At 36.1% G+C, this 27,293-nt stretch overlaps 2 protein-coding genes across 2 annotated transcripts in view; one reads left to right on the top strand and one right to left on the bottom strand.

Moving 5' to 3' along the window:
• Positions 1–27,293, bottom strand: part of LOC138695185 (cholecystokinin receptor-like) — a 663,775-nt gene that overhangs the window by 163,093 nt on the left and 473,389 nt on the right. The window lies entirely within an intron of this gene.
• The window catches only part of LOC138694617 (luciferin sulfotransferase-like), a 135,718-nt gene that overhangs the window by 65,123 nt on the left and 43,302 nt on the right, over positions 1–27,293 (top strand). The window contains exons 2-3 of the mRNA XM_069818534.1: positions 3,344–3,553; positions 7,309–7,408. Coding sequence (XP_069674635.1) covers positions 3,346–3,553; positions 7,309–7,408 — 308 coding nt within the window. The 5' untranslated portion in view covers positions 3,344–3,345. The remainder of the gene's footprint in view (positions 1–3,343; positions 3,554–7,308; positions 7,409–27,293) is intronic.

Here is a 27,293-nt window from a genome sequence, read left to right as displayed (position 1 = left end):
TATTAATATGCCTCATGTCGAAACCTCCCATTGAATTGCGCTCATACTGTAGGTAGATCTCCTCAAAAGATAGTCAAATGTAAAAATTAGCTCTTATACTAACTGTAAGGCTCGGTTCGATTCCCAGCCGTGTCGTAATGGAATTGTGGTGGGCAAAGTAGACGTTGCAGAGGGTTCATCTTGAAACTGTTGAATTTTCTACACTTTTTCGAACACTTCAAACACTGCTGAGGTTATAACATTCCTTGTGAATAAAATTTCTTGACATGACTTCTATTAGAAGAGGAATAGGTACAGTGTTGTAGACTTAACGAGATAGACAAGCATCCTTTCTCTGAATGACGGGTCTTCAGGAAATATTCAACAGTCATGACCATATATCGCCCATGCTAAACTTAAACTGCGTTTATCCTTGAGGTTGAGAAGAAAGCAACGAAGCAACTTGATTGAGTGAAATTTTTTATCGATTTCTGAAGAGTCTAAAACAGCGGAAACTAAAAAGAACTTATCGTATATAGATTTAACATTATTACGCGTTTCCTTTACCTGAATATTATTGCGCAGTTAATTTTAATTCAAAATTAATTTTACACAGCCTGTCGTCTTCCTCCACACCTATATTTCTGCAACCTGCTGCGCATTGGACAGCAAATAACGATAATCTTGTAGGGTCTCTTCCCTGGGGACTCGTTCACCTGTAATGTTTATGGACTGTAATATTTACTTGTTCAGTAATCTAGCTGTGACCCGTAGGAAGTTACTTAAGCATGGTATTTGCCACGGGAAACATGTATCTTCCTTATGTACTTGGTGCTAAGCTGGTTTTACGTCTCAAAACAGGTGCTATTATTGAACTATGGATATCTTGGGAAGTTAAGTCTTATAATTTTATATACAGTACGTAGATTTAAATTTTCACATTATTTTGTTACGAATTTTTACATGAAATATCTGAAGCCTATGCAAAATGTTTCATAATTAAGATGAAGAATAGCTTGTCAATGGATTTCAAATTCGAAAGTTCATTATTAATTCGTTATGGAACACAATCTTTAGGGTCGAAGAAAACTATTTAGGGAAAGTGAAGAAGAGAGTTTTAGTGTCTTACATCCATGGTACATTATAGTAGCGGTGGTAGCAATAATGATAATGGTAGAAGTGGTAGTAGTATTAAGGTTGGTTCACAATAAACCAGGAACGAAAACGACAACAAAAATATTGTTAAAATAAATGTATTTAAATGTGAGCATTCACAACTAATTTTCACGTTCCCGTTTCCGGGCTCAGGTAAGCTTCTCGTTAATTGTGAATGCTCACATATAAATACATTTTTTTAACAATATTTCCGTTCTCATTCTCGTTTCCGTTCTCGGTTTATTGTGAACCAGCCTTTACAGTGTTGGGAAGATTTTTGCACTATGTGAAGCTGAAAGGGAGTACAGACCCAGAAACAAAATTTGGGCCACCTCAATTTTGTTTGTGGGTCTGTACATATTTCGCTCAAGGGCCATCACCGAACATGGGTCCTGTGGTATGTGGTCATCTAGCTGCTGGTGGTAGTGCTATGTATCATGGGCTCATCCTTGGGGCTCATAGTGTTCGTGGGCTCTGGAGTTGAGGGACAGTGATTTTTTTTATGTTATTGGGTTATTTTACGACGCTGTATCAACATCTCAGGTTATTTAGCGTCTGAATGAAATGAAGGTGATAATGCCGGTGAAATGAATCCGGGGTCCAGCACCGAAAGTTACCCAGCATTTGCTCATATTGCGTTGAGAGAAAACCCCGGAGAAAACCTCAACCAGGTAACTTGCCCAACCGCGATTCGAACCCGGGCCACCTTGTTTCGCGGCCAGACGCGCTGACCGTTACTCCACAGGGGGGGACAGTGATGAATACGCGGTAAGATAAAGGGATGCTGCTGGCGATGTCTTGGTTTTTCTGAACCAACGCATGCGAGGTGCGAAGGCCTTGCACAAATCCGGACTACACAAGAGATAGTGAGTGATTGCGCATCTCGCAGTTATAGAAACCACTCACTACCTCTCGTGTAGTCCGGATTTGTGCGAAGCAGTTATAGAAACCACTTACCATCTCTCGTATAGTCAGGATTTGTGCGAGGCAGTTATAGAAACCACTCACTATCTCTCGTGTAGTCCGGATTTGTGCGAGGCAGTTATAGAAACCACTCACTATCTCTCGTGTAGTCCGGATTTGTGCGAGGCAGTTATAGAAACCACTCACTATCTCTCGTGTAGTCCGGATTTGTGCGAGGCAGTTATAGAAACCACTCACTATCTCTCGTGTAGTCCGGATTTGTGCGAGGCAGTTATAGAAACCACTCACTATCTCTCGTGTAGTCCGGATTTGTGCGAGGCAGTTATAGAAACCACTCACTATCTCTCGTGTAGTCCGGTTGGACCCACCTAAGCGGCCCTTAAAGAGAGAATAACAAATACTTTTTTTTTACATTTTTAAGAAGAGTTTTCGACCTGAATTTGTAGGAAATTTCGCAAAAGACGGACTTAATGTAGATTGAACTGAGAATTTCAACATCAAAACGTAAACATTCTATTCATCTTCTTTACCTGAAACCCTAGATCATATAATATGTAACAGATAGGTCGGCCTTATAGGCTTTGACGTTAACAACTTTTGTCAGGTTTACTACGCTGCCATCTTTATTTATTTAAATTTAAATATACAGAATAAAGAATAAATTACAAACAAACAAGAGAAGTAGAAATAAAATAATACAAACAATATAAAAAAGGAGATACAGTAGTATTAACAAAATTTGAGACCGAATGAGCAGCGCTCGTGTTCAGTCGCAATTCAGATATAATATTAATAGGTCTATAAGAGAATATAAAATAAAATAAAATAGGATAAAGAATTAAAATTACAGTTACAGAAATTATATAATACAATACTAATATAAGAGAAATATAGAAAATAAAATAATAATAATAATAAAAATAAATGAATAAATAAAATAGGAACTAAAATTTATTTTTTTTAAATTACAGCGGCAATGGAATTATATAATATAATCTAGTTGTTACATAAGGAGTCACTTCATAATTCCCATTTGAATTGCATTAGCGACTGTACTGCCATCTCGTGTTCGTTTACGGCGGACGGGTGGCGATCCTGGCGGTTGTTCTCTTCAAAGTGCTGCCGATTTTAACAGTTAAACTATAAAACGTCTTTGATTTTAACATAGCGATGAGTTATCTGTTACCTGAAACTAACTTTGATAAACGACTTTGGAATTGAGGCAAGACGCTAGACAAAGGCCCTACCTGTTACATGACGTGTCTAATGCATCGTTGTGTTTCAGGAATGACAGACATTCGCGTGGAGGCGTTGGAAGAGCCCATCGCAGCCAAGCTGCGGGAAGAGTGCCGGAGCGACACCTACCCGGCCGCGAGTGTTCGGGTGTTCCCGTCGGGCTGCGCCCACACAGACTGTTACCAGAAGAGCGCGGAACGCTTCAGAGACTTCGAGATAAGGGAAGATGACGTGTGGGTCGCTTCCTATCCAAAATGCGGTGAGGACAACATGATCAATATTTTGAGTGCTGCCAATTTCAATTTTTCCTCACTGCTCCTTTACTTCCAGTCTTTCGTCCTATTATACTCAATGATACTCTTCTCTTTACCAAAAATTGTCTTTTTATCTTTTCTCCCACTTCTCTTCTCCTCACTTCTAGTCTTTTCCTTTCACAACCTGTCTTCTTCTTCTTCTTCTTCTTCTTCTAATTGCTGCTATTCCTTTCATATTTTCTCATTATCTTCACCTCCTAAATGATCCCGGATTTCGTTTCCTCCTCTTTTCATAATTGTTGCTTCTATTTTCTTTCATCCTACTCTTCACACTACTATCTTCTTATCTTGTCCTCTCCTCCTCACAGCTGTCCTTTTTGTTTCTACCCATCCTCATCCTCTTCCTCTTCCAAATGTTGCTCTTCTTGTATCCTATTCTCCTCTCAGATGCTCTTGTTTATATCTCGCTTCTTCTCATTTTCTTCTCAATGCTACTCTTGTACTTCGTCCTCTTACCACTGCTGCTCTTTTCATTTCTATCTCTCTCTCTTCTTCTCATTGCTGCTATTCTAGTTTTCATCTCGTCCTCTTCTCTTTACTGCTACTCTTCTTGTTTTATCTCTTTTTCTTTTTCTATGCAATGGTGATCTTCTTGTTTTAATTTTAGCTCTCGTCACTGTTGTTTTTCTTGTTTTTATTTCGTCGTCTTCTCCTGAATACTGCTCTTCTTGTTTCAATCTCGTCCTCTCCTACTAAATCCAGCTCTTCTTGTTATTACTTCGTCTTCGTGTCACTTCTGCTCTTCTCGTTTTATCTCATCTTCTACCACTAAATGCTTCTCTTCTTATACTTATCTCCTCCTTTCCTCGTCATTACTGCTCTTACTGTTTTAAACTCATGTTCTTCTCACTGTTGCCCTTCTTGTTTTTATATCATTCTCTCTTTCTCAATATTCCTTTTCTTATGTTTACGTCATCCTCTCCTCACTGCCGCTCATACTGTTTTAAACTCATGTTCTTCTCACTGTTGCCCTTCTTGTTTTTATATCATTCTCTCTTTCTCAATATTCCTTTTCTTATGTTTACGTCATCCTCTCCTCACTGCTGCTCTTACAGTTTAAAACCCATGTTCTTCTCACTGTTGCTCCTCTTGTTTTTATATCATCCTCTCTTTCTCAATATTGCTTTTCTTATGTTTACGTCATCCTCTCCTCACTACCGCTCATACTGTTTTAAACTCATGTTTTTCTCACTGTTGCCCCTCTTGTTTTTATATCATCCTCTCTTTCTCAATATTGCTTTTCTTATGTTTACGTCATCCTCTCCTCACTGCCGCTCATACTGTTTTAAACTCATGTTCTTCTCACTGTTGCCCTTCTTGTTTTTATATCATTCTCTCTTTCTCAATATTCCTTTTCTTATGTTTACGTCATCCTCTCCTCACTGCCGCTCATACTGTTTTAAACTCATGTTCTTCTCACTGTTGCCCTTCTTGTTTTTATATCATTCTCTCTTTCTCAATATTCCTTTTCTTATGTTTACGTCATCCTCTCCTCACCGCTGCTCTTACAGTTTAAAACCCATGTTCTTCTCACTGTTGCCCCTCTTGTTTTTATATCATCCTCTCTTTCTCAATATTGCTTTTCTTATGTTTACGTCATCCTCTCCTCACTACCGCTCATACTGTTTTAAACTCATGTTTTTCTCACTGTTGCCCCTCTTGTTTTTATATCATCCTCTCTTTCTCAATATTGCTTTTCTTATGTTTACGTCATCCTCTCCTCACTGCCGCTCATACTGTTTTAAACTCATGTTCTTCTCACTGTTGCCCCTCTTGTTTTTATATCATCCTCTCTTTCTCAATATTGCTTTTCTTATGTTTACGTCATCCTCTCCTCACTGCTGCTTTTACTGTTTTAAACTCATGTTCTTCTCACTGTTGCCCCTCTTGTTTTTATATCATCCTCTCTTTCTCAATATTGCTTTTCTTATGTTTACGTCATCCTCTTCTCACTGCCGCTCATAATGTTTTAAACTCATGTTCTTCTCACTGTTGCCCTTCTTGTTTTTATATCATCCTCTCTTTCTCAATATTGCTTTTCTTATGTTTACGTCATCCTCTCCTCACTGCCGCTCATACTGTTTTAGACTCATGTTCTTCTCACTGTTGCCCTCCTTGTATTTATCTCACCCTGTCCTCCTTATTGCTGCTCCTCTTTTTTATCTCCTTGTCGTCTGCTCACTTCTGCAGTTAATTGGTCTTTTCCTATCTTGTTTTTTCATTGCTGCCCTTATTTTTTCTCACCTTCTAATCTTTTCTCGTCCTCCTCTCATTTCTTCTTCTCTTGCTGTCCTACTTCCTCCTAGTCATGACTCCTTTTATTGTTGCCTTTTCTCGTCTTCAATGCTTCTTGTTTCCATTCTACTCATCCTCAATTTCTTTTTTGCTTCCTTTCCTCATTTTCTCCTAATTTTTTTCAATCTTCCTTCGTTCTTACTTATTTTATTCTCCTCATTCTTACTCTTCCTCTCTATTCACTCTTTCTCGTGTTGTAAATCTTCCTCCTCCTTTTTCTCACTTCTTGTTTTATTCTTCATCGAGACTTTCATGTTGTATACAAAAGTTTTTAATTTTTTCCAAACATGATTCTGAGAAGTTTAAAACATGTTCAAAACAGCGGTATAGGCCATTCTTTATATCTTGAAGTTTCAATGAGATAAATACAGTGCTTTTGTGCCTGCATCATTTCCGATAAATGTTGTAGACCTGAGTTCTGTTTTGAAAATAAAAAAATTATTATTTATCTTCATTTGACACATAAATTTTATTTTATTTAAATGTACCCTATGTTGCCGGAAATCAGTTTATTACCATTCCGAAGAAAGCTAGGCCTATGCTAAAGATTTTTATTTCCCTTACAAATAAATCGTTTTCGGCTTGGTATGAACCGACGAACAATGGGTATAATGGCAAGTCCTCTCAGCATTAATGTGCGGAATAATGACTATTATTATTATTATTATTATTATTATTATTATTATTATTATTATTATTCGACACTTTCCCTAAACGTCATCCTGAGTGGCGCAGTTGGTATAGCGCTAGCCTTCTGTGCCCGAGGTTGCGTGTTCGATCCCGGCCCAGGTCGATGGCATTAGTTGTGCTAAAATGCGACAGGCTCATGTTACTAGATTTAGTGGCATGTAAAAGACCTCCTGCGGAACAAAATTCCGGCACACCGGCGACGCTGATATAACCTCGGCAGTGTCGTTAAATAAACCATAATTTTGTTCTTTCTCTAAACAGGGATTGGCTAGAAGACAAAGTATAGCATTTACAGAAGCAAAATTTTGAATAGTACATATTACCTGGATTATTTGTTATGAATATAAAACAAATGCAAGAAAAAGAAAAAGAAATTACAGTGCAATGTATTATCTGAGGTGATTTCTTAACAATGCAATCGAACATTTCAATGCAAGTGAACAAACATTGGTAATTATAGCTGAAGGCAAATGATGGCCTTTCAAAAATCAGCAAACTGTTTCGGGATGGATCCTCTTGCTCCGACCATCAAGCCTATTATTTCCATCTGTCGTACACTTGTAGTTGATATTTACAGCATTATTATAGCAATTTATTACAAAGAACTTTGTAATCACATTATAGGGTTCATGCAATAATTTTTTTTAGTTCTATAAAATCTTACATACTTATATAAGAAAGCGAGACAAATATTTATATCTCTATTTATTTACAGGCACGACATGGACACAGGAAATGGTTTGGTTGATAGCTAACAATCTGGATTTTGAAAAGGCCAAGGCAGAGCGACTAACTGAAAGAGTTCCATTTTTTGAGTGAGTACTAATATTTCGAATTCAATTTGATTTAAAACCATTCTTCTCTATGAGAAAGTATGTAACAAATAACAGTTACAATAGCGAGACACTCGCCATCCAAAGCAAATATTAGAGCAGTGGTCGAATACAAAGAAAACTGGGTGAAGACAAGAAAACAAGGAGGAGGAGGTGACTATAAAAACAAGGGGAATATAAGAAGGGCAAGAGAATAAAAGGAAGACAAAGAGAATAAAAGAGGAGCAAGGTGACCACAAGAAGAACAAGGGAACGATAAGGAGGATCAGGGGTATTACAATAAAAATTTGGAATATGATGATGAGAACAAGGGGAATGTAAGGAGAAAAAGGTGGCAAAAAGGAGAACAAGGGAAATACAAGAAAGCAAGGCGGTGTAAAGGAGAACAAGGAGAATAAAAGAGGAACAAAGAGACTACAAGGAGAATACAAGGACAAGAGGTGACGGCAAGGAGAACAAGGGGGTGATAAGAAGAACAAAGTGAATACAAGAAGAACAAGGGGAATATAAGGAGAAAAAGGTGGCAACGAGGAGTACAAGAGAAATACATGAAAACAAGGCAGTGAAAAGGAGAACAAGGAGAATAAAAGATTAACAAAGAGACTATAAGGAGAACAAGAGGGCAAGGAGAATCAGAGGAATACAAGGAAACAATGGAAATACAAGGAGAATACTAGGACAAAAGGTGACGGCAAGGAGAACAAGGGGGTGATAAAAAGAACAAAGTGAATACAAGAAGAACAAGGGGAATATAAGGAGAAAAAGGTGGTAAGAAGAAGAACAAGGGGAATGCATGAAAACAAGGCAATGAAAAAAAGAACAGAGAGAATAAAAAATGAACAAAGAGACTACAAGGAGAAGAAGAGGACAAGGGGAATCAGAGGAATACAAGAAAACAATGGAAATACAAGGAGAACAAGGAGGATACAAGGACAAAAGGTGACGGCAATGAGAACAAGGGGTGATAAGAGGAATGAAATTAATACAAGAAGAACAAGGGGAATGTAAGGAGAAAAAGGTGGCAACAAGGAGAACAAGGAGAATACATGAAAACAAGACGGTGAAAAAAAGAACAAGGTGAACAAAAGAGAAACAAAGAGACTACAATGAGAACAAGAGAACAAGGAGAATCAGAGGAATACAAGGAAACAATGGAAATACAAGGAGAACAAGGAGAATATAAGGAGACGACAATAAGAAGGTTGTATTTTTCTGTGAGAGTGTTAATTCCTAACTTACTCCCTAGATCTAGTGACGAGAAAGACGTTGTTCTACACCGAAAGTAGAATTAATTAACTAAAAGATTTTGAACTCAGAACATCTTCATACTAGTTCCGCGTCTAGTGTCTGAGCTATGCTATGATTTTCAAAGTGAGGGCGGAGATAATGTAAGTGTGCGGTAAGTAACTGGGTGGCAACTTTCGCTGTAAGTAACTCGGATTCCTTTGAGTGTTGTATAATTTGGCTTTGTGACATTTTGTTTCACATTACTATAAAATAACTCCCAACCGAAACAGTATAATAAAGTTGGAAATTCCGAAAACATATTCTTTCCTAGTAAGATAGAACCCGGCGCTATGGAAACCGCAAATCCAAAAATCACACCATGTCTATACATGCAAAATATTCAAAACACAGGCATTGTATGTATGTACTCTAACGAGAAGAGGGAAGCTGTGTATGCATAAATTACTTAGGACCGAACATCAGTCGATTGTTATTAGATTTGTTTCAGGCATGGCAGAGACAGTGTTTTACATTATTAAAAGTGACTATAGAGCACTCAGAAGAAAAATAATTGGAAGTTTTATAAAATATTCCTACAGTTAAGATACAAGTAATAAAATCAGTCCCAAGAGGCCATATGTTTCAATTGCATTATCGGATTCCATTTTATACTTCCTGTTACATGGCAGAGCAAGCTGTGAAAGAACGTGATTTGCATTCAATGTTATAACAGTTCGAGAATTTCACTTCCCTTTTTCCTCTCTTCCCATTTGTGGTTGTAAAATATGTAAATCAAAAGATTCTTCAATACAAAAATAGTGCCTCTGCGGGGCTATTGAAACGAGACCTGAATATTATTGAGAGCTTTCCGCCGATAGAATTCGCAGTAAAATGAACCTGTAGTATACTGTACATTTCATTTCCCATTAATAATAAACACAGTGTCACCGACTATGAAGTTTTATTGAAAACAGACGTATTACTGCTAGCACTGTTTTCACTGAAATCGAACGCTCGATTCAATGACCAGTACTTGTACGTATTGGAAAAATGAATTGATTCAAATAGTCACTTAAAGTATAGATTTGTAGCAAATTCTGAGATTCAAGAGTGCTCATTAGAGTGGAAGGCGACAGAAAGAAACTTTTCGCAGAAATATAGCGTTTGTAAATTGTAATTCGTAAAGGAAATACTCCCTCTGTTCCAAAATATGGTATAGAAAGATGTCATTTATTTCGTTCCAAAATATGGTATACATTTGTTACAGTTCTCAGTAATATAATGCAACTAATACATCTTCTAGACACTTATTTGTATGATAAATTAACATAAGAACAACTACTAAATAAAGTACATTTCATGCTATGTGAGTCAAATTAATAAAAGAAAAAAAGGAAGAATGGATCCTAGCGGAATACCAATAATTACATACAGTGATTTAAATTTGTCTCGAATCATTCAAGAAATTGAAATTGGAATATATTGATATTCTAATCGATGACATAATAATTTATTTATTTTATTTATTTATTTATTTATTTATTTATTTATTTATTTATTTATTTATTTATTTATTTATTTATTTATTTATTTATTTATTTAATGTGCTGTACAACAGCCAGTGGCCAATTACAGTTCAGCACAAATATAACAAAAAACATAAAACAAAAATAATTATTACACATAAATATAATTACAATTAATTACAATAATGACGATGAATGGATAACTAAGAATACTATGAAACAATGTTAATTGAGTATAATGCCTAAAATAATACATAAATGATAAATCGTTGCCAAGAGCAAACAAAGTCTATACATTGAAGGGATCAAATTCGCAGCCATGCATGTTGGCATCTTTAATGCATCTGGAGACTGGTGAAAGAAATTTCGAATTTCTAATATAGAAAAGTTTGTGGGCTCTCATATCTTTTGTTGGAATACGTAAGGTAATATTGTTTAAGAAAGAGTCACAGGATATATCACCTTTGAGGACTTTACAAAAGAACAGATAATCTAGCTCATGGCGTCTAGCATATAGATTTTGACAATTAAAATATTCACATTTTCTCTCATAACTATACCCGGAATTAATGGGCAGAAATATGAATGAACATAAGGATATAAATTTTCTTTGTATATTTTCTAATTTAGCCGAGTCCGTAGTTGTAATCGAGTTCCAAACTACAGATGCATATTCGAGTTTCGATCGCACCAATGTATAGTATGGCATTAAAAGAGAATCGGGCGTGGAAAAAGAATAAGTTATTGACCGTATTATTCCTAGCATTCTGATTGCGTGATTGTAAATGTAATCAACGTGACTATGAAAATACAATTTACTGTCAAAGAATATTCCCAAATCTTTTACGCAATCCGTTCTGTTAATTAGTACATTATTTAGATAATAATTAAATTTCAGTGAAGAAGTTTTTCTAGAAAAGGTTATTACCAGGGAACGGATTTATATGGACTAAAAATATATGAAAATGTAAATATATATGTAGTTATTTTTACCAAAATATGGAATTAAATATGGATTTTTACCAAAATATGGAATTAAATATGGACTTAAAATTATAAAAAAATGACTATGTACGTTAAATATTGGTACATTTTAATCAAACTAAACAAAAAATATAATGGACGTACCTTATCTTCCAATGTAGTTTCAACAAAACACAATTTTTATTGTCTGTTACCATAACAATAGGTTACAAACATTTCTTTCAAGTGCTGAAAAGTGAATCTTCTTCTATTGTCTCTGAGGATAGATTTATACTGACTAAAAGAGCGTTCGACGTCACAAGAAGTAACTGGTACATAATTCAATTTCACAATGTCTGCTGGGGATAAGTCCAAGTTAATCTTCACTGTTGATTCACCACTCATCACAGCAACAACCTTTTGTAGTTCTTCATATCCAGGGTTTTTTGAAAGTACAGTGTCCACCTTAGCTCTTACTGCATCTGCAACTTTACCTCTACCACGATTCAGTTGTTCCACAGTACTATTTATAATTTCAAAACTTTCAGATAGTGAAAGGTGCCTATTTTGGAGACTTTTGAGCGTTTTTATGATGCATGAAAATGTATGCTGAATGTGAGCTAAGTCATTCTTCACACTTATGTCACAGGTAACTGTTTTCGCAGTATCAATTGAGACTGCATCTTCAGAGTCCAATGCAAGGAGAACATTGTTAATAGAGTCTATATGTTCGGCATAATATTCAACTGCTTCTAGCCATGTACCCCATCTAGTTAAAATTGGCTTTGGTGGCAATGGAATTTCAGGGTACATTTCTTTCAACACGTTAACTCTACTGGGAGCGTTGAGAAATACTTTTTTCACTGATGAAATCAACAAATCTACTTTAGGGAAATTGTCTCTGACCACTTCTGCCACACGATGAAATGCATGCGCCACACAAGTAAAATGAGTCAATTTAGGATATACAACAGATAATGCTTGTCCAGCTTTGACCATATAAGGGGCAGCATCGCTAATAAAGAATAACACATTATCGTACATAATACCCTTTGGCCACAGGATACCCATAGCTTCGTTGAACAGTTTAACTATAGTTTTGTTATTGCACTTTTCTAGAACATCACAATGTAAAAGAATTCGTTCAGAATATTGTTCACTTAACAAACCGATAACTACATTACCAACAAGTCTACCTTCTTTGTCGGGAGTCTCATCAATGGAAACCCAAATTGAACTATCTTTAATTTCATCTCTTATCTTCTGTATTGTCTCATCGTAGATGGATGGAGCATACGTCTTCCTAAGTGTTGACTCATCCGGGATTGTATGTTGAGTATATTTTTCAAGGAATTCCCTGAAGACCTTATTCTTTAGTTTGTAGAGAGGAATATCAGCAGAGATGAGAGAACGGCACAGGTCGATGTTAAACTCAGATCTTACATTCGATGTTGTTGGTTGTGTTAAAAACAATTGTCTCTGCTTGGAATTTAGTTGTTTGTTGGCCTGATGTTTACTAGTTGTAATGTGTTGTTGCACCAGGAACTTTTGTGTAGATGATACTGCACACTGACACAAATTACAAAATAATATTTTATTGTCAGTTGATAAACCATCTTCTTTAAATTCTGAAATGTAACTTGTTAGTTTTGATTTTAAATTGACTGAATGACGTACTTTTGGCATATTTACCGTCTTTATAGTATGATTTACAAAACTGAACCTATGTGTACTCTGACTGGCATTTAACTGTTGAGCTGCACAACTGAAGTCTGTTAAAAATTTTAAATTAAATTAATACAGTTTTGTAACTTACTTTCCCATTGTTGATAGGACTGCTAATTTTCAAATAACTCTGATGTTAAAGGGATTACTGAACATGTGTTTAAATCTCTATTGTTGAAATGTATTTTTAAAAGTTAATGGAATTTTGTTTTGTTTTATTGTTAAACCTAATATAATATGGACTGTTTTATATGAAATATGGAAAATATATGGAAATTAACGAAAATATGTACTAAACTCTAAAATATGGAAAAATATGGAAAATAAAAGTAGGATTTTTCAACCCTACACATTGTGAAACATAAAGATAATGCAAAATATAAATTATATTAGCTTTATAAGTAAATATGTATTTACATATAAATCCTTTCCCTGGTTATTACATTAGTTTTGGATACGTTAATTTTCATACCATTGTCTTCCGACCATTTAGCGATAATGATAATAATAATAATAATAATAATAATAATAATAATAATAATAGTTATTTATTATTATTATTAGTATTATTATTATTATTATTAGTATTAGTATTATTATTATTATTATTATTATTATTATTATTATTATTATTATTATTATTATTACCCTCCGTACATCATGACTAGGATTTGTGTCATGGAATGAGCATTGGTTCAAGTCCTCATGGGGAAAGAAATTCTCGTGAAATTTCGGCCATTCTATGGGACCGATGTCCACCCAGCATCGTGATGAATGCGGGTAGCTACGATTGGTATCGAAATTTTGTTTCGAAAACCTACTATACCGGGTTGGGGAATCATCCTACTGACCACACGATACCTCAGCACCAGTTAGATGATCGTTCATCTCTGGTGAGGCATTTGGGTATGAGGCCAGCACCTATTAATAATAATAATAATAATAATAATAATAATAATAATAATAATATTATTATTATTATTATTATTATTATCATTCATGAGATCGGAACGATTCTTGGGGCCTAATCCTTGTTGATGACGATAAATTATTATTATTATTATTATTATTATTATTATTATTATTATTATTATTATTATTATTTTATCCTCTTACTTTGAGAGAGGAACATAGGTTAAGGGTGTTTGAGGATAAGGTACTTAGGAAAATATTTGGGGCTAAGAGGGTTAAAGTTACAGGAGAATGGAGAAAGTTACGCAACACACAACTGCACGCATTGTATTCTTCACCTGACATAATTAGGAACATTAAATCCAGACGTTTGAGATGGGCAGGGCATGTAGCACGTATGGGCGAATCCAGAAATGCATATAGAGTGTTAATTGGGAGGCCGGAGGGAAAAAGACCTTTGGAGGGGCCGAGACGTAGATGGGAAGATAATATTAAAATGGATTCGAGGGAGGTGGGATATGATGATAGAGACTGGATTAATCTTGCTCAGGATAGGGACCAATGGCGGGCTTATGTGAGGGCGGCAATGAACCTCCGGGTTCCTTAAAAGCCAGTAAGTAAGTATTATTTTATCGAACTATAATAAGACATTTAGGGTGGTATTCATAGGCATTTCGCTAGCCCGCGCTACGAGCGTACTAAACTAGCCCCGCCTATCGACTGGTTATTTGTACAGGATTCATATCATATCATATATCATATCATATCATATCATATCATATCATATCGCTAACACTGGTTTAAGAATACGAAAAACGTTAGTTCGCTGACCATCCACCGGAAGCCCGGGCTAAGAATGTCTATGAATACGGCCTCAAGACTTTCCTTGCTGATCAATCTTGTACTGATATAACCAATTATTATACTGTAATAGACGTAGGGACAACTCCAGGTAAGTCTGTACAAACCCAAAACCACAGCAAAAATCCCCTCGTGTATGGGCGAAAAGTATTAAAACTATCAGACTTGAGGTACTGTACGTCTCCGGATTTCTGCCGCTGCTTGTTTCTTTCCGATCGAAAATCTCACCACATTAAGAAGGGAGAAAAATTAAACACAGAAACGAACGATACTGCGAACATATTGTAGAGCTTTCGTCATTGTTTCGTTTCAAACAGTTCTCTGTGGTAAACTATGAAAGTACAGATTGGCGAACTACTGTCATGTATGTCTATTAACGTAGAACCGACAAGGAATAAATCATATTTTTTTCGATTAACCGCATTTCTCCACCGGTTTAATTATTGATATCAACGACTTCTTGCGACTTCTTTGTGAATTATATATCTCAGAAGTAAGCCTGAGCATTATCCAATTCAGAAATACCTACCTGAAATAAGTTTGTACAGATAAGTCTCCGATAATCCTTTGCGTGTATGGAACCCTATGTTCACCGTTGTGGCTGAGGGGTTAGCGAGTCTAACTCCTTAACCCAGCGGTCTCGTGTTCGATTGCCGGTGAGGATGAGTTGCCTGGGTGAGGTTTTTTCGAGGTTTTTCTTTCATTCCTATGGATGAATATCCGGAACTACTGGCTCTCTCCGTGGAATGTAGCAAAACGACGTTGGATGGCTTCTGCAACGAGCACCCGAGGCGGACCTACTCGGGGGTGGAGTTTCGCCTCGGACCAACAGGGGGGCCTTGGGGGAAGTTGCCGAAGCAGGAATGGCATATGGATTTCTGTTATCTGTAGGAACCGGTCGTAAGGAAGTCATGTGGTTGGGTTGGTGCGCGTAGGGGATTTATGGCACGTAACTCATTCCATATCGAGGGTTAATGTAATAGTTCTTAACAGGTCTCAGTGCTGCGCCATCGTGCCCCCCTCACTTAAATTCCATTCCATGGGACCCTATACAATCTCATAGCGGGATTTCATAGTAGCATGATGACATAGCCTACAAGTGGGCTTTGGTAGCAAAAGAGAATAAACAACGCCAGAAAGATGTACCTCCAATTACATTCATGAATCGAACTCTTATCTACTTGATGTGCTGTGGGAAATGCTATTTTGGGCCTAGCAGCAAGTATTTAAATATGCAAGAAATAAAAATCTTTGTTTTATCTCGAATTATAATTTTCCTCCCCTTCGCAGTATAATTCAGTTTCGATGGAGGACCTATTCCTGCGGACAGAATATAAAGTAAAGTTGGAATGCAGTAGCTCTGTTAAAAATGCTTTATTTTCGCTTTCGGCTGACATCGTTAAAGTGGAACAAAGATTCCTTCGTATCTCTTTTCTTATATTAAAACTGTTCTTTTGTGAAACATGGCATTCATTTCCTGAACACCATGATATGGAACATTCCTACGTTTTATAATGCTTTAACAGTTTTTCCTCCGTTCTTACTAGTCCAACAAAGATGAAAGCGATAAAACAGCGCCTACTCGAGTCTGAGATAAATTCGGTTCTTGTTCCAGTGTAGATCTGATAGTCTCTCCTCTTCTTAGCTCAAATGAAATGAGGTGATCATTAAGAGGGGATAATGACAAGGTAACAGACAGACTTCTGTAGCTGTGATGCACGCACGGGCAGAGGATGAAGTAGGAAGTAATAGGATCATCCCCTTTGCTCTGAGACGCGAATAGAGTCAAGTCTCTCTACACTCTTTCACTCTTTCCTGCAAGTTTTTTCTTAAGCATTTTACCTTTGTCATTATTTGATCTCTTACACTTTCAGACAGCTGAAATTTTACACTTCAGAAAGAAACAAAACGTAACGCAAGTTTCAGTTACTAATGACTAAACACAGTACTCAATGCCTGCCACCCAAGACACCATCTTCAGTTGACTTTGTTCCTAATTAGTAAAAACTGCTTTATATTGATAGTCATGGTTGCAACAATGACGATAGTAATCATGATAATAGTGATGGAAAGAGCAATAATTCTGATGATCACAGTGATGAATGCAGTGAAAGTGACTATGGTGGTGATGATAGTACTAATACAAGAGACGAGAACTGCATGCAAATCCATGTTTTTGTAGGGACATAAGACATAGTTCAAACTTAGTTCTTATCCATTTCATTAGACTACTTTTCGATTCCAAATATGTTTACTTCTTCCGTGCACATTTGCATGTTTTGGCCTTTTTGGGGATAAAAACATGCATAATGCATACTTAAGCAATTTTTAGCTTAATAATGCATATAACATGCATTATATTCGGTTTAAATGGATATCTTATCTAGGCACTGAATCACAATATCGTTTATAAATTCATCGCAAGTGCAGTGCATTATGTTGATCTCAACCAACCAACAGTTCTCTCAACCACCAAAACAATATTTACTTTGAGTCTCGAGAAATTTTGGTACGGATCTGTGGCGAGAAAATCAAATACACTTGCTATTTGACTAAGAGTGTATTCATGGCATGCACTTTGATCTTCTGTTGGCTTTCGAAAGCGACAAAGGTGAGTGCAGCTTGCGCTGTAGAGGAAATTATACGTACTGTTAATATAAACAGACAGGTATGCAGTTCTCTAGGTACGACGACGGAATATTCTGAGCGTCTGATGTTAAATGACCCTTTTGGTCTGCACAACTCATTCATATGCAGCTTACGGACTGAAAGAGAGACTGCTGTAATGCATATCACCCAGTTGAAACTAAATAGGGTAGATTAACTAGCAACAGTTATGTAGCATGTTTTTTCATTGAGTATAGACTTAATCTAAATAGTCATAAATTAAACATGTCACATTCGTTATTTCAAAAAATGCACAAAATGTCATGGATGAGATGAGTGATGCAGTTTAACGAAGTTACTTTATAACATGGGCGCTCAAACACTGTCAGATAAGGGGAGGATGAACACACTTCCTACTCACTGCAAGAGAATGACGCGGCAATGTACGCTTTATGTTTAAAAATGTCTCTACCAGAGTTGAACAACGATCGAGGAAGCAAGAGTAACAGCGCCCGCAAAGCCGAAAACCCGCACAACAATACTGCCTATGGTTGACTGCTTATGCGAACTTTCAAGACATCGGGAGTGGTCAACTTTCGAACGTCAAGCAGCCTTGAATCGCCCCAATTGTTTATAACAGACTGAACTTTTATCTATTCTGGCAACTGTTATATATGTATAAATAATCAAGTAGCCTATTCCAAACATCATCTCTACCTTTCAGTGTATAATAATCCATTCCCCAATCTTTAATTTACTCATATTCGTTTCGTGTGTTTCTTAAAATAATATTTGTGTACCACATTCATTTTAATTTTTTTTATTTACATAAACAGTAATGCACAACCTAGCGAGGTGGCTCAGACGATAGCGTTTGAGACTCGCATTCAGGAGGTTCCGGGGTTCAAACCCCGTGGCCGACCCATCTGACTGGGGGGTTTTCATGGTTTCCGTTAGTTACAAAGGCAAATGCCAGATTTACAAGCCATGATTCATCACCTCCTCAATCACTAATACCAAAAATATTAGTCAAAATTTAAAATCACCTACATGAACACAAGCCATCTACAACAGGAACTCAACAAGAATAAAAACGGCCTACTGGTATCCCACACATTCTAAACACGCGACAAGACCATAGATGTTAAAGCATGTATAAATAAACTTAACAAAGAAAAAAACTATACACAGTGAGGCCAACATAAAAAATTATTGTCGTACACAATGCACTCTATATTGGCATTAATTTGGAGTGATTTATTAAAGGATGCATTCAAGACTAATTTAGAAAAACGTTAAACGAATTATCCTTGCACCAAAAAACGGATTTTCCCTGAGCCAAATGATCCTATTTTAATTATTTGCATATAATAACAGTTAAGAAACATGTTAAAGAAATTATCCTTACACCAAATGAGTGCTATCTGGACGAAAATGATCGTATTTTAATTATTTGAACACAATTTCAATTAAGTAACATATTAAACGATTTATCCTTCTATCAAACACTGATGTTCCCTGGACCAAATGTCCTATTTTAATTATGAAATTACTTTATATTTATTTCTAACAAGTGCAGCGAAGCGCACGGGTATGGCTGGTAATGAATATAATCTCATTTCCTTCCAAATAGGACAAAATATCTGTTTAATATTTATTTGAATGTAATTGTACTCGTTCAATATTTTAGGAAGAAAAGACATGAAAAGAACCCGATTAATAGCAATTTAAAATTAAATATAATAATTTTCTGCATACGATCTAGTTTTATTAGTCACATCGGAAGTCTATTTGCAATTGTCAGTACACAATTTAAATTTGGTAGGCCAGGAGTACTCTATGGAAATATCCACAGAAAAAAAAATAATGGCCTTTTGTGATAAATATCCGGCTCCGAACTAAATTTGTCTAAATAATAAACCCCTAGCACGGATCAACATTATTAGTTACTTAGGTAATAAACTACCTTTTCAGCCACCGGCATAGCTCAATCGGTTGAGGCGCTTGGCGTGGGTTCGACTCCCGCTTGGGCTGATGACCTGGTTGGATTTCTTTCGAAGTTTTTTCTCTAATAGTAATGTACTGTTGACTGTTTGAGTCGCTTGAGAAACTTCTTGCCCCAGCAACTAAAACTTACCCTAGTAATGCCTCACTTCGATTATTGTGACGTTTTGTTAAGTGACCTAAGTTCTGAACTCAGTCAAGTTACAGCGAGCTCAGAATATGTGCGTCAGATACGTGTGCAACATCCGACGATATGATCACATATCACCGTCCTTCGCAAGTCTCTCGTGGCTCCGACTTAAAGAACGCAGAACTTTACACTCTTTGTCTTTACTCTTTCGAATTCTGCACACCTTAACACCAAATTGCCTTTCGTCTCGTTTCTCTTATCTATACTCTAACCACGACGTAAATACCACATCACTTATCTATGGCACGCTAAGTATAACCTCTTCATAGAACATCTTGTTATGCATCACTTTTACAGTATCCACCTCGCGTCAATTGAATTCCTTGTCACAAAGTATTAGGGGCTGCAAGACAATAAACACCTTTAAGAACAGCTTAAAAGATAACCTTATTAGCATTTCACTCCAATCATACTGATTTAAACTATCACTGACTACATTGTTACTTTTTTCTTCAGACATCATCCTGATTGTGCTGTATTTTTCAAAATTGTCTCTTTCTATTATCTAATATTATTTGAAATATATTAACATTCTATGTATTTTAGCTTAATTCTGCTACACAGTTTATTTCAGTGTTTAAGTAATAGTTCATAGTATTTTGTTGTTTAATTCGTAAATAACTCTTGTATACATGTAACTCTCATCTAAATCAAATTGTTGAATTCTTTGTAAGTTCATGCATATGTATATACTCTTTTTGCTGGTTGAGTGGAAGAGAAGGCCTTACGGCCTTAACTCTGCCAGCTAAAATAAATCATTATTATTATTATTATTATTATTATAAATTCCAGATAATCTATTGTGAATTCTCGGCCTCATCTCGCCAAATACCATCTCGCTAATACCAATCCCATCGACGCTTAATAACCGAGTACCTAGTTGATACAGCGTCGTTAAATAACCAACTTAAAAAACCTTTTTCTTCAAAGTTTAGATATCTCAGGGAAATATTTTAAAATTCAATAAACCCATAGACGTCATTAATCGACTTCTGAAACCACCACAGTTAAAATTGTGAATATGGTTTATTTAAAGACGCTTGCAACTGCAGAGGTCACATCAACGTCATCGGTGTGACGGAATTTTGTCCCGCAGGAGTTCTTTTACATGCCAGTAAATCTACTGACATAAGCCTGTCGCATTTAAACACACTTAAATGCCATAGACCTGGGCCGGGATCGAACCCGCAACCTCGAGCACAGAAGGCCAGCGCTATACCGACTATGCCACCGAGGCCGACACCACAGTTAAAATAGCTACCCGAATTCGTCTATATAAAATAATGGTTAGCCCATTCCTCTGTTATGGGAGCGAAGCACGGACTCTCCGGAAAAGAGACGAAAGGAGACTAATAGCATGAGAGATGAGATTCATGCGCCGAACAGCCGGCTACACCAAATGGGAACCGAAGAAAAATGAAGATGCGCTACAAGAAGTTGATATATCACCAGTTCTAGATTAGATTTGTAGATACGAGCACAACTGGAAAAAGCACGTCTTGAGAATGGACTTATCCAGGTTTCCTAAGGCAATAACAAAACATAGTCCAAATGGAGGACGCTCTCTGGGACGTCCTATGAAAAGATGGCTTGAAAATCATCTTCTCAGGCTGTAACAGTTCTTTTAGGACTATTTTTTGACAGACTGATGACGATGACCAGTAAAATATTTGCCATCATGGCCACTCTGCTTCTCAAACGACTTAGGCCCAATCTATCTCTGTTCAAATATTTTAATTCTATCAGGAGCGATTTTCTGGTCGTGTACATAGTCACGCACAATGTTTTCTATCCCCAAGAACATGCACAATTTTACTTACAATATGTTTTATGTTTCGATTCCCTGTCTTAGTGAAGACGTCGAGCTTATTGCCTCGTTTTTATAGGTATTGTTTCTTTAACGACGCTATTTCTACTGCGAGGTTAAACTAGCATCTGTGGTACTGGTTATAGCGAGATAATATTTGACCAGATGAGCCCGAGAAATTACCTAATATTCGTTTTCAATTGGGAAAAACTAAAAAAAAAAAATTCATTCAGGTAATCAGGCCTACACTAGATTCCAATCCCGGAACGCAAGTCCAGGTCACAACTTTTTGAGCTACGTTACTAATGGAAATTCTGTCTTTTAGGGTCATGCTGTTTTAAATTACACTCAAGCGCCTTCTGGCAGTTATTTATGCACTCATCTTGCACTAACTGTATGGAAACAAATAATGTCTTGCCTGACAAATTGAGTGAATCTTGACTGATGCTGTGTTGCAGTGCAACTTCCTCCATAATGACTCTTCTCTACGCAAGAATAATGACTCTGCCTTCTTCCTGCATCTCATCAGCATTTTCCGTATGATCGTTACGTGAATATTTCATTCATCACATTCTCCAACCGGTTTTTAAGATTCCTAATCATTTATTCACATTTTCCAAGATAAAACGTCTCCATACTGAGAAATTACACTAGTCTTAATATTTTAGTTCGTTGAACAACTTTGTGTCCACTGAAATCGCACAAAGTTTCTCTGTTATTCTGCGGTACAAATTGAAAGAACAGAGTCTATATTCAAAACTCCACAACATCTCAAACATTGGAAGAAATCTCAATGCCAATAATGTATATAACCACCAAATGATTGGTTACAATGTTGCAAAATATTTCAGAATACCTCACAACAACGCGCTTTTTCATGTATAAACGGTATGGTACGTCACGTCACGTCATGCTATGGTATGTATGTATGTATGTATGTATGTATGTATGTATGTATGTATGTATGTATGTATGTATGTATGTATGTATGTATGTATGTATGTATGTATGTATGTATGTATGTATGTATGTATGTATGTATGTGTGTGTGTATGTATGTATGTATGTATGTATGTATGTATGTATGTATGTATGTATGTATGTATGTATGTATGTATGTATGTATGGGAGACTCGTCTAATTTGGTAATACTTTATATTTTGACATAGTTTGTAGTTACATATACTGAAATTAAATATTCCTCCATTATGGAATGTGTTTAAACATTAAATCCCAATAAACCTCTGAAAGAAAATTCTACAAATCTAAATTACTTTACACAAAACACACTAATAAATAACAAGTTACATGTTTCCCGACTTGGTACTTCATCAGGATAAATTTGCAATAGTACAGGAGTAATTTGGCAATACGATTAAAAACTATTTTTTTTTTCAAAATAAAACAGTGGTGCAAGGTTTATAAGACTTAATTTACTGGGACAAGAAATCACTAAATACCATAAACACAAAACAAAAGCAAGAAAAAAATTTGAATGGATTTTTCCGACCACTCTTATTAATTATATTGAAGGGTTGTCTTCTAATTTCTGTTACCGATAGCCCAAACCCAAATTCTTGCATTTTGATTACATATGTCACCAGTTTTTACTCTTCCTCAACGGTTAGAGGTAGGGGTCTTCCTTTCTTGGGAAAGACAAAATCGTCGGGTCCTGAGGATGCATACAGAAATCTCTTTAAGTTGTTAAAGGGCACATTGTATTTCTTAGAAGCCCTATAATCCGACTATCTATCTTTCAGAACACTCCAAACCGCAGCCCGCAAATCATCTTTGGAATATTTTTCAGAATAATGTCCTCGTTCCCTTGGCATATCTGCAACACACCACACACAGTGCTGCATTGAAGACTGTAAAAATCCCTCATACGTCCCTACTCTTGAATTTTACCATCGAATACACATTCTTGTTCAAAGAGAGCAGCGATATATCGCTATAAAGGAAAATGGCTAATTCACACTACCCTGGAGAAGACATTTTTTGCTAAGAACATAAAACGAGCTAAGGCCTGATGAGTTATTAACAGAAGATATTAATTATATAAATGGCTTACCTTATAATATGGAATCTCAGCTTTTGATATATATTGCACAAACGAACGTAGATAATGAACAACACTTTTCTTCCGTCTTTGTATACACACGTCCACACAACCACCACGTCAAAAGGAAGTATTCAAGACTTCTTTCTATTAGTAACAATATCTGCCACTATAATGCGCGGATTCGAATGAAACGAAAACTAAAAGTACTCTCAGATGTTGCACTCTATGATCGTGTCATTGAACTTCTTAAAACTCTGGAGGAAATTTGGCAATAGACGAAATACAAGAATATTGCCAAATATCCCATAGCCTATTGCCAAATTTTCCGAGTTTCCCCTATGTATGTATGTATGTATGTATGTATGTATGTATGTATGTATGTATGTAAGTTGTCGTGGTAGTTCAGTTGGCGGGGTGCTGACCTGCGACTACCGCGAACCCGAGTTGGGAAGTTATATTTGTGGTGGACCAAGCCAAGATTGTAAGGGCTTTTCGCGGGGTAGTTCCGTTTTTCCTCATCATTCCATCAACACTCTCCATAATTCCCCTTACAGTATCATCTTCGTGTGAAAAAAATATGGTGTCGCCTGCGTTTACGTGAAGTCAGAGCCGCCGTCCGCTGCAGTAGATGAACATATGTTCTTCGCGTTTGCCCTAAGATTAGTAGGCAGCAGTAGTGACACCACTCATAGGTGTAGTAGGCAACATTAGTGGCACCGAAGTTCCCCTCTGCAAGGTTCTACTCTCAACCTGACGGGCATATGACGACTCATATGCTACACATAGTCTATTCTACAATATAGACAAGTTGATTCACGAGGATTTACAGCCACTTACGGAACTTATTTCCGACGACATTCTGAGCAAAATATGTCATATAAATATGTGTCCTAATCTCAATATTTTCAATGTTACACTAATTTGAAGTTGTTAGTTAAATATCTTTTTTCTTTAAGGGTAAAAGAATATTACGAATAGAGAATGAGCTATTGAGAAGCATATCATTTCTTTGATGAGACAGAGAAATTCCAACAGCTACCGTACAGTTCGAAATACCTCAAGAAAATCTAACCAAATAATCAACCCAAGCTGAAATGGAAGCAACGATAAAGCGCAGCCCCGGATTACGTCTAAAATTTGTTACATTTAAGCTAGTTATCATATTGGCTTATCATTAAAAATTAGACGTTAGTAAGATTTATTTTGAAATGTAAAGTAACACTGGAATTGTGCTAAGGTAATGGGAGCATTGAGAAAGAATCTGAACCGAAACAGTCTTCGATTAACATAAATTTTATTTGATCTCGTTGGAATATGAATCCGAATTTATAGCATAGCAAACTTCAGTTTGGTACGTAGTATGTTGAAAGCAATATTTAAGTTGGAGTCAAAATGAAAAATTAAACTAAGATCTGCCATAATTCATTTCCAGAATCAACAGCAATATAAATATGGAGAAGTTCTACAGTTTTACAGTTAGTTCGTCTTTAAATATTCGTAGAGTACATTGCGTCGAGAGGGAAATATTTTACGACAGAGTTTAAAAAGAGCAGCAGAAGTTCTAGTTTTTCATCAAGTCAGAACATGAACTGTACTCGGAGCCAGACATCTGCATCGGATTGTGTCTGAGCTTCTCACAAACTTTTGAATTTCGTACTTAATCCTTACGACACTTGGAAATTATGGTTGCTACTCTTGGAGAAACTTAAAAGTTTAAAATGGATTTTGCAAAGCAGTAACATTTCGATGCGATGCACAAGTGAACTAAATAATTACAATAATATATCACTGACATTTTCATTTTAACAGCACTTAAGCTAGCAAAAATTTTCCCTGAGATGCTATAAAATACATCTATGTCACAAAATTAACCTCTTCCACTTCTTTTTTTTTTACAGTTCATTTTGAAGGAATTTGTTCAGATAAATCTTTGAAATACAATAAGTAATTTATCATTTTCCGTCATTTACTTAACATTTCATATAAGGTGTGAACCTGTACATTACATATTTATTCTTGGGTATTAACGTTTTCGTCGTACTAAACGACATCATCAGATACCATTATTAAATTACAATATAATAATCTCTTATTTGTGTACACGTATATGCCCTTGATGTCAAAAAATTAAAGGCTTAACCTAAGTACATAAAATATAACAGTACAAGTCTTCATGGTTTAAAAAAATTAAATTTGGGAAATATCATAAAAATGTTAAGTATGAAGACTTACTTACATACAATTTTGACTGTTTTATCATAAACTATATTGTGGATATAATACACTATCATTTTAACTTGATAATTCATGCTAAACATGCAAGTACTGAGTTATTCAGGCTTTAAATCTTTTGCTTGAAACCACTGATATTGATAGTGAAGGTTGTCACATCAGACGAAATATTTCTGTTATGAAACGTGTTCATCTATATTAAATTGGTGACGTGAGATTGTGTTGTGAACATAGTTAACCTCGGTCTTCAATCTGGGAAGAATATTATGAGATTATAAGGCTAGACGATTTCCATAACAACTTGTATTAAAAGAAGACGCCCTCAATCTATGAGCGATGTTGAATACTAATGTAAACGAAGCTGCAAAGTTATGCTTTTTGGAGATGTAGAAGACTGCGTGTTACATATTGACTGGACGGAAGTTGTCTGGTGACTCCATTATAGACTTAACATTATAAATGTGCTAAGTGCCATTTTTCAAATTTCATTTTATTGAATCTGAGGGAAGAACATCCATATGAGAATATCATACTAAATTATCTTTGTTGTATAGCTCAACTGTACAGCTCATGTATTTTGTCAAGACGCTCCCCCACTCTTCCTACAGAGCTGCGCACGAAATCGGATGAGTCTACTTACGAATTATAGGGGAATGGGTTAGTTTTTGCCTTGAATTCGATAGACACACGCCCGACCTTCCCTTCTACTCCTACCCCTTCCATAAAAACGTTGTTCCCGTACTGCACAAAATGCATGAGCTGTAAGTGACTCATTCGTGTACCAAAATACAGTGTTGTAGGTATCTCAACAGACATTTCTCAGTGTGTTTTTCTTCATTACTTCTGAAAGTTGTTTTTGGCACTTAGCACATTTAGAATGTTAGGTTCTCAATGTCATAGTTTCTCCTATTCTACCAGGCGAGTTGCTGGCCTCTTATTTATACGGAGTTATGCAATTCCGCAAATTCACATAATTTCCTTAAACTCAGTACTCTTAATCATAATTATTTTAAATGCAATAGGGAGCAGTGTGCCTGTCACAGTATATCAAGTGATTAAGGCGTGTAGCTAACAATGGTTTACGGGATACGGGTCTTACATTATGTAGTTACATAATGCTCTTGTTTCAAATGTGGAAAGTATGGAATATTCCACATAAGTCTAATTCCTCCTCTTCGATTCTACGCCAGCGGTGTCGTATATTTCCTGCAAAATGAGGCCAGCACTTCTGGCAAGTATTATCAAGTGGTTTTTCTTTCAAAACTAACATCTAAAATACTCATAAGCAAATAAACATAATACGTTATTAACTTCTCATTATAACATCACTAGGAACCGGATGTTTATGACCTCACTTACTTAGGGATTTTTTAAGGAACCCGGAGGTTCATTGCCGCCCTCACATAAGCCCACAATCGGTCCCTATCCTGTTTATGACCTAAAAATAAAAAAAAATGCCTATAAAATTCCCCTAAAATTATCTTAAAATGACCTAAAATAATAAAAAATGACTTAATTTATATAATTAATAATGGTGTAATGATTACTTTATAATTAACATGTGTTGCAAATCAAACTTTCTTACTTGAAATATAATTAATAATTATCAGTACTTCAATTCAAAGAATATGCAAAAACATTAAACAGCTTGCTCCGACCGCCTTTCACTCCTGGAAAAGATTCCACACTCAGTTTGACGGAGGTTGAGTGGACCTCAGAGTCATTTTTTGGAAATTTTGGTAACTGTAAAA

The sequence above is a fragment of the Periplaneta americana genome, chromosome 2 (genome assembly GCF_040183065.1).
Source record: "Periplaneta americana isolate PAMFEO1 chromosome 2, P.americana_PAMFEO1_priV1, whole genome shotgun sequence".
NCBI lineage: Eukaryota > Metazoa > Arthropoda > Insecta > Blattodea > Blattidae > Periplaneta > Periplaneta americana.
Note: the sequence above shows the minus strand (reverse complement) of the source record. Positions and strands in the feature narration are given on the sequence as shown.